Consider the following 18,166-nt stretch of genomic DNA (forward strand, 5'->3'; position numbering starts at 1 on the left):
GCTGAGCCCTCCCTGCCCGGCACCCTCCCCCGCCTGCCTCCGGCCCCTCCCCAGGTGGGGCTCCACTATGGCATTCCAGCTTTTCCCAGCTCAGCCCCCAGTGTCCCTGAACCCTCTCACTCCACTCCAGGCCGCTCTGGAAACTGATAAGAAGCCTTGGAAAAGAATTCCAGGCAGCTACGTCTGCTCTTGGGGACTGGCACCCCAGCTGCCACAAGGACTGGAAGAAAAAACCACAGGGAGGGGCCACGCCAGCCCCAGCCCTGGAAACCTGCATCCCTTGGTTGGAAAAGAACTTCCAGAGGTTTTACTTGGCCCCAGGAGCTGTGCCAGGCAAACGGGCTCCACAGTGCGACTCGCTGCTGTCTTCCTGTCATAGAACCATGTCACAGCAGTCAGGACTGGGATAAGTCCATGGCTCCCGGTGGAATGGGGAGAGGGAGGCATATCGAACCCTGAACATGGGGTCAAGGAAGGCCTCTTAGAGAAGTTCCCGCTGAGGAAGTGGTTGAGCAAGAGAACGCGGGCACCAGATGGCCTGGGTTCAAGCCCTGCTCCTTCCTGGCTGTGTGGCCTTGAGCAAGTTACTTGACTGCTCTGTGCCTCCATTCCCCCATCTGTGAAATGGGAGAATAAAAGGACCAACCTCATAGGGCTGGGAGGATTAAATGAATTGGTATTTGCAAACTGCTTAGAGCAGTAAGAGGTGTTAGGTCCTCAGGCTTTGTTGAGGATGACTGCAGAGCTTATCATTCAAACCAGGGGGCCTGTGGGTGAAAGGGAGGCTGTTAATAATTACACCTAACAGGGCCCAGGGTTGTCCCAAGCACACGGAGCATGCGCTCATCACAGCCTTGACCACACAAAAGTACCGACTGAGGTTGAAGACCAGCGACTATGTCTGTCATGTTTGTGAGCCCTGCAGCCATGAGCACCATACCCCATACATGGTAGGTACACACAGGGGCTGTTGAGGTTTTGTCTCTTTTCACAGATATGACCTTCAAGTCTCCCAGGAAAAAATAAGTAACCTTTAGGATGAAGACATTTAAAACCAAGAGTTGGGCTAGAAGCCAAGGAAAAATTGAAGGTTTCAATGCATTAATTAAGAGAGATTTATTGAGCCCTTCATGTGGGTCCATGCCTGGGCCCTGCGGTGCTGGGGTAACGGAGCAAAATCAAGCAAAGGATTCCATTCCCGGGGACCAAGCATGGTTGGTCAGATAATGGAGCAAGGATTTGGAGATAAGGCCGGAGACAGAAAAGACGCCATCAGGGAGCAGTCGGGTCATGGATGGGCCTGAGGGATGTGTTCATGCGAACAGATCAAATGAGGAGAGGACACTGCGGGGAAGAGCAGGTGGAACAGCCTGAGCAAAGGCAAAGAGGTGGGCAGAAGGGGGCCAATGTCACCATAGCGAAGAACCAGGTCCTGGGATGCCAGGGTCCAAGTTCCATCTTCACCCCTTATGCACCAGCTGACCTCTGGCAACTCATGTGACTCTACTTCTCCTCACTTCCCACAGCAGGACAAGGAGCTAACGATGCCTTCGCCCTTCAGGGTTGCCTGGAGAGCAAACGAGATGGTGCCTGTGAAATTCCGCTCAGCTGGTGACATGCTGCAAATGTAGAACGTAAGGTCTACACGGGAGGGATTTTTGTCTGTTTTGTTTATTGACGAATCCCCAGCACCTAGAACAGGGTCTGGGCCATAGTAGGTGCTTAATAAAAATGTGTTGAAGGGATAAACAGTAGCCATTACTATTATTATTATTATTATTGTCGTAATTATTATGCAGTGTTAGGCTTGGCCTGGCTGGAGCAAAGGAAAACAAAGGAGAGATGCTTACAGACCAGGAAACAGGCCTGGACAGCAGGAGGTATTTGCCTGAGGTCATACAGCCAACATGTCACAGAGCAGAAAGTGACTCCTTGATGGGGCTCTCCAACCCCACCTCCTTCCATCCTTCTCCCTGCCTGCCTTCTATAAGCATTTCCTAGCTGCCTACTAAGTGTAGGCATGCAACAACGCAACAGGGATCTAAAGAAACTTGAAGCCAGAATTCTGGCCATAGGAGCTTGTAGTCTAGTAAAGAAGATCTACAAGGAAACAATCCAGTTCGGAATGTGCAGGCTTCTAGAATACAGAGCCCAGAAGAGAAGGAGCTGGCAGGCCTCCCTGCAGATGAGGCCTCTGGGCTACAGCTTGAAGCAAAGGAGAGCTGGGGAAATACAACCAGGTGCCAAGTGTGTACTAGAGCTGCTCATCCACGCCTGCTCAAGAAAGCCATTATCACATCTCTTCCCAGCTCTGCATTCAGTGACAGCTTGACATCGGTCACAGTGGCAGTATTTACACCATGGAAATTGGCAAACTGAAGGCAGCAGGGTTCTCCTCCTCCCCACACAACCCTCCAAGAGCTATTTAACCAGCACATTACTTCTCGGAATAGACATTAACTAGAAAATAGTTCATTGTCTCAGCAGATTCAAACCCTTATGATTCACCTCCTCCCTGGACGCTTTCTGAGACTCCTTTTGAAAAACAGGTCACCAGCTCTCTTGACAAAAAGCTCTTGAGGTTTGCTATGTATGACCATAAGATCTTGTCTCCCCTACTGAGCACAGGACAGTCCTCGGAGTGAGTTTCAGGCAGCGTCTGCTTGTAAAAGAAAACCTGCACTTTGCTCCGTGAAGAACTTGGGGAAGCTGAAGACGCACCCTCCACCCCCCTAGGCTGTGTACAGGTGTCCTGTCTTCTCCCTGTGAGTAGTTCTTGCAAAATGACCAACTCTTACGTTAAGTTCTGAGGCTGTGGTCTTATTTTCCACATTCGTGTGAGCTGGTCAGTCAGACAAGAGACGAAAGAAGAGAGGAAAGGCTGTATTCTAAATAGAGGGAACTGCAAGAGCCAAGACACAAAAAGGTGTGAAAAGGGCTGGCGCGTTGGTTAAGAGTTGGCTTGGGAATGCGAGCTCTGAGCAGCAAGGCCACCAGTTTGAATTCCACATGGGCCAGTGACACTGCCCTCTACAGCTAAGATGGTGAACAACAGCTCGACCTGGAGCTGGGCTGCTGTGAGTCACTGGCGACAGCGTAGGCTGCAGCCTCTGCTGCAGTGGGCTGCCATGAGCTACTGTGAGTGGCCGGCCAATCCTGGCTGAGGCAGCCAGGAAGAGCGCAATGATCACAATATCAACTCTGCCTCAGCTGGGAAGAGCACAATGATCACAATACCAACATGGGCCAGTGAAGCGACATCCTCCACAACTAGAGTGAAAAACAAAAGGACAGCAACTTGTCTGTTCCCTTTCCCCGATTCCCCAACACTGTTCCCTCCCCCAATTCCCCAATAAAATCTTTAAAAAAAAAAAGGTGTGAAACTACACACACACACACACACACACACACACACACACACACATGAATGTTTAAGAAAGTGAGAAAAGTTCAGCCTGACAATGTCATGAGTGAATGAAGAGATACAATGGAGGCAGATGATAAAAGACTTAGAATGCCATGCTCACTAAGCATGGCTGAAACCAGTTAGCCATTCACCAAACTGGTTTCCTCTTCTTCCTGGGTAAATGCCTAGTCTGTTTCCCAGACTCTTGCAGGAAGGGGTGGCCATGTGACTGGATTCTAGCCAATGGGAAGTGGGAGGACATAATGTGCCCTACTTCCTGGCCTGGCCAATAAAAACCATCCACTTGCATCTTTCCATGTGTTTTCCCTTTTCATTGGCTTGATGCAGAAGAGCATGCCGACCTTGGAAGCCATGTGTTGACGATGGCAGAGCCCCCAAGATGGAAGGAGGCTGGGTCTCTGAATTGTTGCTTGAAGGAAAGCTGCCCACTGATGAGGGCACCCATTTTGGACTTTACATGAGCGAGAAATAAACCTGTGCTTGATCTTTTCTACATCTGTGTGTTTGTTTCTTTCCTGCAAACAAATGAAAGGATGGGTGAAGATGACGGAAAGGTGTCAAGGGTGGTCCTCTGTCCCTCCTATCCACTCGGGTGGCTCCACCACAAGCCCCAGCCGTTTGCCACATGAGGACGGAGTGAGAAGAAGCATCTGTTAGTCTGAATGCCCGTCCTTCTTTCCTGAGAGCCCCTCAGACCCACTAATGAGTCAGTCACTGACGAGCATTTAAGTGAGTGCCTACTGCGTGCAACGCCTGCCTAAGCTTAGGATCCTCTCACCCAGAACTCTACAAAGTCTAGTTCCTGGAGCTCAGGTCCTTCCAAAGATTGGCCTTCCCTTTCTCTGGGGCTCTAGGGAGGCAGAGAGGAGAAATCTGTCTTTCAGGCCAGTGTCTTTAAAGCACGGAATGCTCAGCCCTGGTAGGACCAAAAATGATAGGTAGTACTGGGACATTCATCAGGTATCATTGTCCATTTAAAAGTTAAATTCAACCATCCTGATTTCATCAATGAGAAGTCTCATTTCGTGCTTATATATGTCTTTAACGAGTCTCTTATATTCCATTTTTTAACAGCGAGCAGAGCAGCAAGCAGCTTTGATCTGAGCTTAGAGTAAGCAACAGTACTGAGGGATGTGGCTTAATGATGTTTGCTTCCTTGTATTTTTCCCTTTTTCTTGTGTGTGTGTGTGGGTTCCAGTTTTGGGGGGATTTTTTCTGTTTTTTTCTGTGAGTGGCTAAGTTCTCTTTATCTAACACTGATTTCTATATATAGTAGCGAACTAAAGTTCCTTTATAAAAATAAATGCAGGTTTAAGGAAGTTAAAGTATTTTTTTAAATAGGCAGGAAATAATAACCCAGATGGTACTGGGCTACGCCATAGCTCTGGGAGGCACATCAGTGCCTGGCACTTAGGAACTCTGCCGTACTCCACACTGTCACTCCTCTGGGCCTTTGCCCACGCTGGTCCCTCTGCCTGCTCTTCCATGCTGACCTCATTGGGCTCTGCCTTGGCCTCGGCAGGGGCTGAAGTCATCTCCCAAAGGAGCCATGGCAACAATAGCATGACATAGCTGGGGCGTGGGAAAGGCCAAACACGGAGGTGAATCTGGGATGGCTACTTTTCCCAAGGACAAGGCAACAAGAGCTCAGTACCACCAGGAAACTGAGATCCAGAGGGCAGGGACTTGCCCAAGGTCATTCAGCAGTCAGTGGCAGAGGCCTTCTCGCCCTCATACAGTGTGGCCAGGAAGCTAAAATGGGACAACACTACAGAGAGCTTCTGATCAGTAACCGCACTTCGGGGAATTTATCCTGGAAATATACCGAGCCACAGGTGAAATGATCAGCATACAGTTTTATCTAACATAGCTAAGCTCTGGAAACTACCCAAACAATCTCCTGTTGAACAACAGGGACTTGATTAAATAAAATATGTATATAATGGAATACTACGCAGGTGTTAAAAAAAGTCTGATGAAGTTCTTTAATTGGAAAGACATGGAAAGATCTCCGATATCTATGCAGCAAAGAGAAAGCAAAGCAAGGTTCAGAAGAGGATGTGTAACATGCTACCTTTTGGGTAGGAAAGGAAAATAGGAATCTAAATATGCATTTGCTTATTTTAGGCGGAACTGCATGAAATTGCCATTTTGTAGGTCAAACATAGTCGAACACTAGCAATTTCATAAGTTCCACCATAATAGATGCGTAAAGTAAATCTGGAAGGGAAGACACTGCAAACGATATTTGCCTCTGAGGTGGGAGGTGGTAACCAGAGGAGGGCAGGACAAGGACACAGACTTCACATTTTTCTAACTTGGGGGATCTGAATCATGCGAGCATGTACTCTATCAGGTTGTCGGGAAAGTCATGGCGCATTTTTGCAACGAAAAACAGAAAAAATACGTCATGACTTTTCCGACAACCCAATATTTTTAAAAATGAAGGAAGGAATAATTCATACTCCAGGGTGGCTTTTCTGTCCCACGATGTTTGTCTCTATACCCACCCCAGTTGGGGTGGGCAGGGAACAACTGTGCAGGCCTGGAGCTCGGGGGGCTGCCCCAGGTTAGCCTCTGACATATTCCCTTCTCAGGATCTGCCCTGTGGCATTTCTGACCCTCAACCTGGCAAGTCAGAGCTCAGGGCCCCCGCCCTTGGCCAGGCTCCTGGCGAGGCTACAGCAATTCCTGTGGGGTTAGAGTTTTGGCAGCGGGCTGCCGTGACCTTGTGGTCATACTCCCTTCCCAGATAGGGTTGCACGAGCCAGACTGAGGGCAACAGCACTTCAGAAGTAATGTGATAGCCCCCACAAGGGGTGTGGTTGGTAAAGGTGGCTTTGGAGATGGATCTCTACTGCAGCGCCTCCCTCAATCGGTGGTCCCATTCCACACCCTTCTCCATTAAGGAGAGAGGCTCGCCCTGGGGTGGCTGCTGGGATTATGGAAACAACACAACCATCCCAGCAGACAGCTCACCCGGCCTGGGCTCTCTGGCTTTTCATTTGACAACAGCAGAAGGAATCATTGCAGTAAGAGCAACAATGGTTATAATAATAAAAAATGACAGTTGCCACTATTGAGTGATTGCTGTGTGCCTGGCATTGTGGTTAGCACCTTACGTGGGTTATCTATCTCATTTTGCCCTCATAACACTCTCAGCAGTAAGCACGATACTAGTTTCCACCACATTCCACAGCTGGGGAAATGGAACCTCAGGGCAATGACTTGCCCAAGGAATCAGCGTTGTCTGAACCCCACATCTGTTCTCTTGATCACTAACTAATGTCCATGCCTCCGTTTGTCCCTCTGGGAAACAGAGCAAGTGAGGAGACTTGAAAACGGAGGCTGAGGGAAGGGACTGGATAAGTTTAGATCAGAGAAGACTCCTAAGGCTAAGATCACAATCTTCAAACCTCTGCAGGGATGTCTGGGGCAGACATGGCTAGCTGCTCACCGAATATCCATTTGCTCCTTCTCTCCCACTAACAGAAGCCTAACCTTGTTTAGGAAAGCTCTGTGTCTGGCTAAAAATGTTCACCTCCCAGACTCCATGCATCTTGGGAAAGCCACATGACCCATTCTGGAGAATGAAATATAAACCTCTGGGTGAGCTTTACTTCCCCATAAAGAGAAGCTGTTGCATTTCGACCCCTGCCCTGCAATGCAGAGGTGAAGCTAGGGGTACAAGGGATATCTTTGGTTAAAAGGGCAGAGAGCAGGAGGGAAAGACAGGTGGACTGGGTCCCTGAGGGCACCATGGAGCTGCCACGGGAGCCTTGCACGACCTGTCTGATCTTCTCGTGAGATGCTAAGCCCAGTGGTTGAGACACTGTGGGCAGGCTCTGTTACCTGCAGGTGAACACAGTTTTAACAGATACAGTCCCCGAGGGCAGAACGGGGACCAATGCTTAGAAGCTACAGAGAGGCGAGACACTGTTCTGGTTTTAGCAAATCCAAAAGGCAAAGCTGTCCAAAGTCCGCCTGGACTGTCTCAAGAGGTGGTGAGTTACCCACGCCCAGAGATATAGAAGCAGTGACGGAAGGACTGCTTGGCAGGGATGCTGGCAAAGGCATTCTGACATTGTCTGGGGCTGGACCAAATGGCCTTGCATGCTTTAATCATGCCTACTTTGGGAGGTGAAGAAAGGACCCCAGGATTTGTGCCCAGTTATGTGTGGGCAAGGCTATTGCCCGACAATGAATGACCTGCAGGGCCCTATGAAGGCACGTCCACTAGGACGTTAGGCAGTGAGGAAACCGGTCCACATCTGTGCCACCCAACGCGGTGGCTGTCAGGCACTTGACACGTGGCTACTGCGACTGAAGAATGGAACTTTTCATTTCTGTCCTTTCAATTGATTTACATTTAAATTGCCCCATGTGGCTAGGGGCTCCCACACTGGCCTAGTGATCTGTCCCTACCCCACCCCGCTCTCCCTGGCCTCTCCTATTGTCCTCCTCTGTCACTCCACGTCCGCCATGCTGGTCTCCTGACTGTGGCTGGAGCGTGCCCGGCATGTGGCAGCCACTTTGGAGCTTTCTCCTTGCCCCGCCCTCTGCTGGGCTGCTGTTCCCCCAGTTACCTCCTAGGCTAACTCTTTCAACTCCTTCATGCCACTTTCTCAACAAGGCCTCCCCCTGGTCACTTACTTAAAAAGGCAACTTGCCCCCTACCACATGCTCTGTAATTTATTTATTATGTCCACTGTGCTGTCTATCTCACCAACTATCTCCATGCAGGCCAGGATCTGTAGGTTTTCTTCCCCAAGAGCCTAGAACACTACTTGGTACATAGTAGGTGCTCAATAAACATTTGTTGACTGTGTCTGAAGGCTTAAGTGAGTCCCATTCTGAGATGCTGGAGACCTCACATTAGTTAATCAGCAGTGCTTCCTGAGCCTCACATATGTGCTGGGTGTTGTGCCAGGGGCTGGTACCGGGCAGTGAACATGGCAGACAGGGTCCCTATCCTCAGAGAGTGTACATCCTAGCAGGGAAGACAGAATGAGTAAGGACAATGGGAGGGGCAGTTGAGGCAGGGGCACACGGGACACCAGGTGCCAGGGACACAGAAACAAGGAGCCCAGGTTAGCAGGGAGCTCAGAGCTTCCCTGAGGAAGAATCATTTGAGCTGGGAGAGGCCTGATGAATAAGAAGGTGTTAGGAAGATAAAGAGTAAGGGAAAAGCATTTTAGACAAATGGAACAGCATGTGCAAAGGACCACGGGTTGGAAAAGAGAATGGCCCTTTGGAGGAAATGAAGTTGAAGGTGAGTGATGGGGATAGTGGTGTGAGATGGGGCGGGTGGGGTAAGCTGGAGCCAGACAGTAAAGATCTTGTGGGTAGACCAACGTAAGGAATCTGAAATTTTTCCTAAAGGAAGACACCCCTGATGCCCACAGCACGCCTCAGTCTGCCCCTAATTTCACCCAGAAGCTGTGGAGGACAGTTGCCCTCGCACTGCCAGTATCCCAGAAAGCTTTCCACTCAGCCTGCGGATGCTGCAGGAGGCCCCTTCACCACCACCCCAGGGCAAGCACACCCAGAAGCATGGGGGAATTTGTGCTCCCTGGGGAAATATTCAATGAATGGGGGGCTGGAGCCAGTGGACAATGCTTTGCTCACCCATCCCCCATCCTCCAGGCGCACAATCCGGGAGGCGTTCTGTACCAAGCGAGGTCCCAGCCCTGTGGCTTGCAGCAATGCCTTGATAACACACATTTATATTGGCCTTTCTCTCTCCCTGGACTCAGTCTACCCACTCACTTCCTCTCACCTCCTCCTTCCTGGCATCACCTCTCAAATCAATTACTTGCGCCCTAATCCCTGTTTCAGGCTCTGCTTGCAAGGGAATCCAAACTAAAGACCCCATGAAAGTTTTGTTTACCGGCATGGCATGGTCAGGTTTACATTTTTAAAAGTCCGCTCTAGCTATTGTGTGAAGAAGGGCACAGGGCAGAAAAAGGATCGACAGGAGGGGACTGATAGCGGTGCAGTGAGACAGGCTGGTGGCCATCATGCGGCTGGTGGCAGCAGAGACGGAGAGAAGAGGCTGGAGACAAATAAGGGGCACTTGGTTCTCGGCGGCTAGGTGGGGTGACGTGGAGGCTTGGCCCCGGCCTGCCTGGCTGTGCCAACCAGCCGCGCCACGTTTCATCCCTCAAGCCCGGTCTGGCTCCAGGGACCTGTGGCAAAGGTGCTATTTTTAGGGAGCTGGGTGTTTACTTGAAGGATTTGAAAGCTGGGCTTTATTTTTAACTCTTCTCCCAATGGCAGGGCCTCACTGGTGTGGACTTAGGAAGTGAGGTGGAAGTAGGGCTGGGCTTTGGGAGCTCAGGGGCACACAAACGGCCTGCCCTGGGGAAGGATGGAGCTTAGAGGAGGAGCCTGCTGGCCTCTCCAAGTTCTGCTCACCTGAGTCTCCGGGTAGGAAGAAGATGATAAAACTGGCCAAACACCAGCACCCACTGAGCCAAGCACCCACTGAGTGCCAAGACCACGCTGCGTCCTCACCACGCATCATCTCATTTCGTCCTCACCATAACCTGGGAGGCAAGGCTGTTACTGTCCCCGTTCTACAGACGAGGAAGGTGAGGCTCAGAGAGGACCAAGGACACATGGCCAGCAAGTAACAGAGCAGAATTTGTACCTCAGTTTCCCCAGCCTATGCTCTCAACGGCTCTGCCACACAAAAGTATGGGCAGGCACCAAGGTGGAGGCATGGACTATCAGACTGGCAGGGTAGTAACTGGAAATGTTAGAGCTCAAAGACTTTCTCTTCCAACAGTGGTTAAGGTTAAGGGCAGGGTCATGGGGGGTAGGGTGGGGCAGGGGCAGATCAAAGAGTTTGAAACCTTGTTGTGTAGTTATCTTGGGAGTTGGGGCTAATTTCCTCCTCTGTGAAAGGGGTTAATATAACAAATGGCACCTCCCTGATGAGGATTAAATGAGATGATGCCATAAAGGGAATTAGCACAGAGCCTGGCACTTGGCAGTGAGAAGGGGACCCTGGCTGTGCCAGGCTCTGTCCTAAGCACTTGATCCTCTCATATGCCCCACGAGGCAGGTTCTCTCATTACCCCCAACTTAAAGCTGAAGAAATGGAGGTACAGAAAGTTTAGGGGGAAGTCACTTGCTCCTGCAGCCAGCAAGTGTCCAGGGCTGGAACCCAGGCATCCTGACCCCGAATCTGGGCCCTCAAGTCCTTACCTTACAGCAGCCACCATCATTCTCACTACTATTAATCTAACACCTCTGACTGGGCCCTTCCGATGTTGACTCCCGAGTCCCTGGCTGCTCTAGGCCAAGCATGTGGTCGGACCTTTCACTGGGACATGGGGAAACCCTTGCATTGGAGAAAAAGGGGCGTTTTTTCCCCCCAAGGGTGCAGGCTGTTGGCCTGTCTGTTCTCTGACTCTATTTTTAAAAATCAAGCTGGAAAGGGTCTGGGGCTGGACTGTAAACATATTTTATAGGGCTGGGGGTAGGGGAGAGAAAAATGTTCCTTTCTACCTCCCAGATCCCTGTCCCCATCCTAGCTGATTTATTAAATGTGACCCAGAAGCCAACTGAGGTTTCACAAGAGCCCCCCCAGCAGCCACGCTCCTCTCTCTGCTGTGACCTTGAGTTGCTATTCATTTCCAGGCCTCGCTTCCTCCATCTATGAAACGAACACACTGGGCTGCACGCTCCTGAAGATGCCTTCCAGCTCCGGTCGGCTTTTTTTCTGGGGACTGATGGGAGCTCGCAGGGTGTTTTCTCCGGTTCGCCACTCTCCGAGTTTGGGAGGCCAACCTCCCTCAAACACATTCTCACTGTATTTGAACATCTCCCTGCTGCCAGGGACCCGGGCAAAGCTCTTCTCTCTCTCCCCAGACCATTCAGCTCAGAGTGGAGTCACAGCTGCCTCGTGTCTGTCACGAGAGCCCAGCTCTGACATCTAGGACATTCCATTCACCCCGGTCTTCAGTCTCTGTGGGAGCAAAGGGATTTTGTCCATCTGGCAGTTCTTGAAAAAGGACGTGGTGGAGGGCAGCAGTCTGGGGTTGGGGGCCTTTCCAACATTTCAAGGCCATCCCCAGGGAGTTTAATCTCCCTTAGGGGAACCCCGTATCCAGGAATCTCAGGAGGAGGGCCACAAACAGAGAACAAGGGCACACTTTTGCCTCCATGGGCATGGGCATTTGACAGTGGCCACTGGGTTCATGGAACGCCTGACTGTCCTCAAACAATCTGTCAAAGAAGCTACACACAGTGTAGGCAAGGGTGTGATAAACTGCCCTCTTGTACACTATTGGTGTATGTGTGGCGGGGAGGTAGTATATAAACTAGGTGCCACTCTTTGGAGGTTAACTGGGCTTCTGATAATAATTAAAATGTGCATTCTTTCTGACTCAGCAATTCCACTTCTAGAAATTTAACCCATAAATGTAGATCTATGCAAGCAGGGGCAGACAGAGACGTGGGGACCCCCCAGCAGGCTAATAATTTGCACCCCTTCCAACAATTATTCCTAAATACCTATTGAACATATACTTCGGGGGAGCATTAGACAGGGGTGGTTTGAATTTCTGCGGAATCCACTCAAGAGTACTGTGGAGTTTGTCAGGAGAGAGACCATGGAATTTACATTTTGACAGCGAGTGTCAGGAGTCAGTCCCTTGCAAAGATCTGGGTTAATTGACATTGTATTTCCCACACATTCCAATGATGCTTGAAGGTGTCTGATAGGATAAGGCGCCTGGCTGAACCATCCCTTTAACCAGCTCCACAAGCAAGAATATGAACAAGACATTCACTGCAGCCTCGTTTGTGATCCTGAAAACATGCAATGGTTCCAATCTCCATCAAGAGAGCTGGTTAAATAAATCATGGCACATCTACACTGTGGAATATTATGCAACTGTTAAAAAGAATAAGGCAGATCTACATGCATAAGAGAAAAGATCTCAAAACACAGGAAATCAAAAAAGCAAGCTGAAGGGCCGGCCGAGTGGCGCGTTGGTTAAGAGCTGGCTTGGAATGCCAGAGGGCCTCGGTTCGGATCCCACATATGAGAGCCAGTGACACTGCCCTCCACAGCTAAGATGCTGAACAACAGCTTACCCTGGAGTTGCCGGCAATGGCGTAGGCTGCAGCCCCTGCTGCAGTGGGTTGCCATGGGCTACCGTGTGTAGCTGAGCGGCCAGCAGCCAGCGTGAGCGGCCAGCAGTCGCTGTGAGTGGCCGTCCAGAAGCCGGCGACTAATCTGCCTCAACGGGGAAGAGCGCAATGATAATACCAACATGGGCCAGTGAAGCAACATCCTCCACAACTAGACTGAAGAACAAAAGGACAGCAACTTGTCTGTTTCCCTCCCCCAATTCCCCAATAAAATCTTTATTAAAAAAAAAAGCAAGCTGAAGAACATTATGTAGGTAGTTCAGTTGTGTGTGTGTGGGGTAAACGGAAGAATGCTGTAAGTGCACTGTTAACAATGGTTACTTTCAAGGTACCATTCAGGTGGAAAGGGGAGAGGGGGCTTATTACTTTTAATCTTTTATTATACTGAATTTCCTTAAAGTTTAACAAGTATGTTGCACTGAACAGTGTAAAAATGACAAGGAAACAACGAGAAAGAGAGCAGCTGACTGAATCTGACTGGCAGAACAACGTAGGGACTAAGAACATAAACTCTGGGGCCTGTCTCTGTTCCAGCCATTACCAGCCGTGTGACTTGGGGCACGTTAAAAAAATCTCAGTGTGCCTCCGTTGGAATTGGATGAGTGAATTCACTAAGCACTGAGGACAGCGCCCGCCGCCTAGTAAATGTGAAACTCTCTAAGCTGGCATTTAAAGTCCGTCCTAACCTGGCCCTGGGCAGCTTCCCAGCCTCAGCTCTAATCTCGCTCCCCACCCACTCCAGCGTTCCCAATGATTCACAGCTCCCGAAATACACCACGCACGTTCCTACCTCCTCGCCTCTACCTGGAGCAACCTTTCCCTCTCCCTCTTCTCCAGTTGGCAAACACCTAACCAGCGTCACCCCCCACCTGCAGGGTACCCCTGGGGCAGTCAGTTACTCTGCTCATGACTCCCTCTAACGCACCACTGATGGTGTCCATCTCTGTCTGTCTGTGTCACTAAGCTGAGAGTCCCTGGGGATGCTGACCACACTGACCCATTGGGTGCCCAGGGCCCCAGCACAAGCCTGGCACAGAGTGAGTGCGAATCAAAGTTTGTGGAGGAAAAAACCCCAAAATCTGGCCAAAGGTCTGAGTGTTCTAGAACCAAGTCCTGGCTCTGGGGTCTCAGCTCCCAGCTCTGCCATTACTCAGCTGAATGACCTTGTTCGAGATACTTCACCTGTCTGTGCCTCAGTTTCCTCCTCTGTAAAATGGGAATAATAGTACCTTCTTCAGAGTTGTTCTGAGGATTAACTAAGTTAATATACTCATAGGTAAGGGACTTAGAATCCTGCCTGGCAGTTTATTAAATAAAATTAAATAAACAGGCTCACACATGAGCAACTACCAAGACTCCCCCTTAGACCTTGTCCAGGGCCAGGCCTTCTTCCGCCTGTGTGGTCGGCATACCCTGGTGGTGCTGGAAATGGGTGCTGGCAGCGCAAAGTCACAGCTTGAAATAGCACCAATTCCATTCTTCTTGTTAGTCGAGGACAAACCTTGCTCAGGTGCCGACCGGTCTCTGATACCTGTCAATCTCTTGCCAATGTCTCTTTTTAGCAAAAAGAGATCAGACTTCAGGCTCAGCACCTTTGGCATTCATAGTTTGATCTCAGACTCGAGTAACACCATTCTGTTTTCTGAACTTCCCGAGATATTGGTTTCCCATTTTCAACAGTGACTCAAAACGCCTTCCTTTTCAATAAACATACATAGGTATTTTTAAGTTGAATTAAAGATAGAGATCAAAACAGTGAGTAAAGGCGGTACATGGATGTAGCGAAAATTGGGATTGTGGCATGAAGAAATGCAAGTGTGGGAAACAGCGGCAGTGGCTGTGAGAGAAGACTGGGCCATACCTCAGGGCGATTTCATTCTCAGGGAGACTCTTAGGTCAGTAAAGAATGATATAGGATCCGTAACGACCGTTTACCTCCTTGCACGTCTTCAAAGCACAGGCCCTTTATGTGGGCTATTTCTTCTACCCTCTGCAACAATACTTTGAAGAATTAATATAATTTTCATTTGAGGAAGAAAAAGGCAAGTGAGGCCCAGAGAGGTGAGGCAACTTGCCTGAGGACACACAGCTTATAAGAAGCTAAACCCAGGTTCAAACCTGGGTCTGTCCAACGCCACAGCCCAAGCTCTTAGCTCCTGTACCACACCAGCCCTAGCACAGCTGAGAAATTCACCTCCCAGTAACTCACAAAGCCATCTCTAACCCTGCACTCAATTTGGGAATTTCCGGGGCCAGTCTGGGGAGGAGATGGGGATGGGCAGGGGGAGAAGCAGAAGGCAGACCAGTTCAGGGGGCCCTGTCTTCAAGGCCACACTGATGCCACCCTGGTACAAAACCTGAGCTGTGAACCTCACTCCCTGGGGCAGCCGAGAACTCCCGCAGGCCAGCCCCTGCCTCTGCTGTGAGGACACAAGAAAAAGAACACTAGACAATGACAAAAGCAGCTCACATTTACGGAGCACGTTCTGCCTCCAGCGCTGTGCTGAGGGCTTCATATACCGTCTCTGATGTAACTGTCGTGAAAACACTTTGAGGTAGATATCGTTCCTCTCTTTTCAGAGACGAGAGCATTGAGGTCTGGAGAGAAGACAAGATGTGGAAAGCGAGAGGTGGAGGAGCCAAAGCCCTACTCTATCCACTCACCCTGCTCCTCGCAGAGGGGAGCCATTCATCAGGGCGTTGGCATGACAAACAGAAAAGTTTAGCCGCCTCCGCAAACATCCCTGCTTCCCTGCACAGCCCAGTACCCATGCCCTTAAAAGGTCTTACAAAAAGAGCTCTTAGCAACAAAATCAGAAGGCATGAGGCTGGTTCCCCATCAACCACTTGGTGACTGTGGATTCCTCTTTGTCTCTTTCTGGACCTTGGTTTCCCCATCTGGTCCGTGAAGGAGCTGGGCTACTTCCTAGGGCCCTGAGTGGGTCGAGAGCAACAATGTCCAATAAAAATATAAGGTGAGTCATACACGGAATTTAAAAGTGCTCTAGTAGCCACATTCAAACAGGAAAAACAAACGGGTGCAATTAATTATCATACTCTAACCCAATGTATCTAAAACATATACACATTGCGACACGTAATCAATATAAAATATTATTAACAGGTTACTCTACGTTCTTTTCTTACTGTCTTTGAAAGCCAGTGTGTGTTTCACATTCATGGTGCGTCTCGATTCAGACGGGCCAGGTTTCAAGAGCTCAACAGCCACGTATGGCCTAGTGGCTACCACACCAGACAACACAGGTCGAAAATCTTTTTCAATCTAGAGCCCATTTTAGTGGCATGAGACAGCTCAGCTTTCTCGCTTCCCTCTGGGGAAAATGTGCTGATCCTATATTCGGAGCTGACAAGTTCCAGGTAAACCAGGGGGCAAGCAGCCTGAGGCCACAGTGGAGAGAAACCCCGGTTCTGCCTGGGCTCAGGGGACTCAGGCTGCTGGGAAAGCTTCTGGTTCCTTTCTGGCCCGATTATTCGCCAAAGGCCCCGTGCAGGAGACAACCCTGCTTTTCCTTCCAATCCAAAGATTCCCTTAATTGGAAATTTAGTCTGAGCTTAAAGCTGAGCCAGGCAGCCACCCCTTTCATTGCACCAGCCCTGTGGGCACACAGGAAGCACTCCTCAGGCACACGAGGGATCCAAATGTCCATTGCACTCGCCTCCCTGCAGCACAGCATGGAAGAAGCTAGACACCACCCTCTCACTCCAGAGCCTGACTGAGGTCCCGGCGTGCGCCTGGCAGCCTTTCTGGAGGGAGCTCAATACCTTCACGTTCAAGGGCACAGGCCTCGGCAGGAAGGACAAGGAGGGCAGGGAAAGCAAAGGGGCAGAGAGGGGCAAGGTTTTCCTCTCAACAAGGGAGAGCTTTTGGAAATCCCTCCTTGTCTCCAAGCTTCTATCTCCTCACCTTTAAAATCAAACGTGTTAGATAATGACAATGACTGATGTTACCATTGGCTACACTGTGCCAGGCATCAACTCATCTACTCCTCAACACAATCCAAAGGAAAAAGAGGATCCAAGGTTCAGAGTGGTGAAGCAACTTGGGCAAGGTCACACAGCAATTCATTAGAAGAATCAAGGGCCCAAGCTCTAAGCTCTCCCTTACTCTAAGCTCTGCTGTGTGCCAGGGTGGCCCAGGACAGTCCTGGCTTATGCTTGTCATAACTTGGCATAATAATTTCCCTTTGTAAGAAGAGACAGATCTTCCTTACAGAAGAATTCCAAATGATATGTACTGATACTCCTCCCTCTGGCGCTTAAGTCCAGAACCTTCTCCCTCTCGAGTGTGGGCTGAACTTCATGTCTGGATTCAAAAAAATAGAGTACAGGAAAGGGAAATGGTAACTTGATGGCAGAGAAACCTGGCAGACACCACCTTAACCAAATGATCAAGGTTAACATCACGGGTGATAAATCATGCTGATATCACATGCCCCTGATACGATGTGATAAGGGCACCACAGGGCGGGCTGGGTGGCTCAGTTGGTTAAGTGTGTGCTCTGAACAACAAAGCTGCTGGTTCGATTCCCACATGGGCCGGTGAGCTGTGCCCTCCGCAACTAGACTGAAGACCAGCTTCAGCTGAGCTGCTGATGAGCTGCAGGTGGGCGGCCGGATGGCTCAGCTGGTTAGAGCACGTGCTCTTAACAACAAGGTTGCCGGTTCAATTCCCGCATAGGATAGTGGATTGTTCCTCCCCCTCCCACCCCCCTACTAGATTGAAAACGGTGACTGGACTTAGAGCTGAGCTGCGCCCTCCACAACTAAGATTGACGGACAACAACTTGACTTGGAGCTGATGGGTCCTAGAAAAGACACACTGTTACCCAATAAAAATTTTTTTAAAAAAAGGGCACTACACTTCTGTGGTCTTCTTCCTTAAAACCTATAACCTCAGTCTAATTATGAGATAAACATCAGATGAACTCAAATTGAGGGACATTACAAAATACCTGACCAGTATTCCTCCAAACTGTCAAGGCCATAAAACACAAAGAAAGACTGAGAAACTGTCACAGACCAGGGGACCCTAAGAAGCCTTGACAACTAAATGTAATATGGGATCTCCAGTGGGATTCTGGAATAGGAAAGGGACACTAGTGGAAAAACTGATAAAATTCAAACCAAGTCTGGAATGTAGTTAATAATAACGCACAAATGTTAGCTTTGACAAATGCATTATGGTCATGTAAGAAGTTAACATTAGGGGCAATGGGACAGAAAGTGTATGGGAACTCTCTCTGCCCTGTTTTGCAGCTTTTCTGTAAATCTAAAATTATTCCAACATACAAATTTTATTGTTTTTAAAGTGCTCCCTTTGACTCATTAAAGTGTCCAGTTTTGGACAATAAATTTTATGATCATTTGGTCATAAACATGGTTTTGCCCCGAACCAAGAAGCCTTAAGAAAATTACCCATACCTTCATCCGTCTCAGTGACATGATACTAACTGCGCACACACGCACAGCAATTTAAAGTTTACAAAGTTTAGAGAGAGCAAGATGTGATGGTGAAAAGTTTGGAATCAAAAACCTAGGGGCTGAAGCCCTGGT

The 18,166-nt window shown here is 49.5% G+C and overlaps 1 protein-coding gene across 2 annotated transcripts in view; it reads right to left on the bottom strand.

The window, feature by feature from the left end:
• JPH2 (junctophilin 2) overlaps window positions 1-18,166 on the bottom strand; it is a 62,431-nt gene that overhangs the window by 17,567 nt on the left and 26,698 nt on the right. The window contains exon 3 of one of the 2 annotated variants that reach the window (XM_019636889.1): window positions 1,219-1,567. The exons of the other annotated variant lie outside the window; for it this stretch is intronic. Coding sequence (XP_019492434.1) covers window positions 1,558-1,567 — 10 coding nt within the window. The 3' untranslated portion in view covers window positions 1,219-1,557. Of the gene's footprint in view, window positions 1-1,218; window positions 1,568-18,166 lie in introns of those variants that run through there. 2 annotated transcript variants of the gene reach the window in all.

This window comes from Hipposideros armiger, unplaced genomic scaffold (genome assembly GCF_001890085.2).
Source record: "Hipposideros armiger isolate ML-2016 unplaced genomic scaffold, ASM189008v1 scaffold_31, whole genome shotgun sequence".
NCBI classification, from domain to species: Eukaryota; Metazoa; Chordata; class Mammalia; order Chiroptera; family Hipposideridae; genus Hipposideros; species Hipposideros armiger.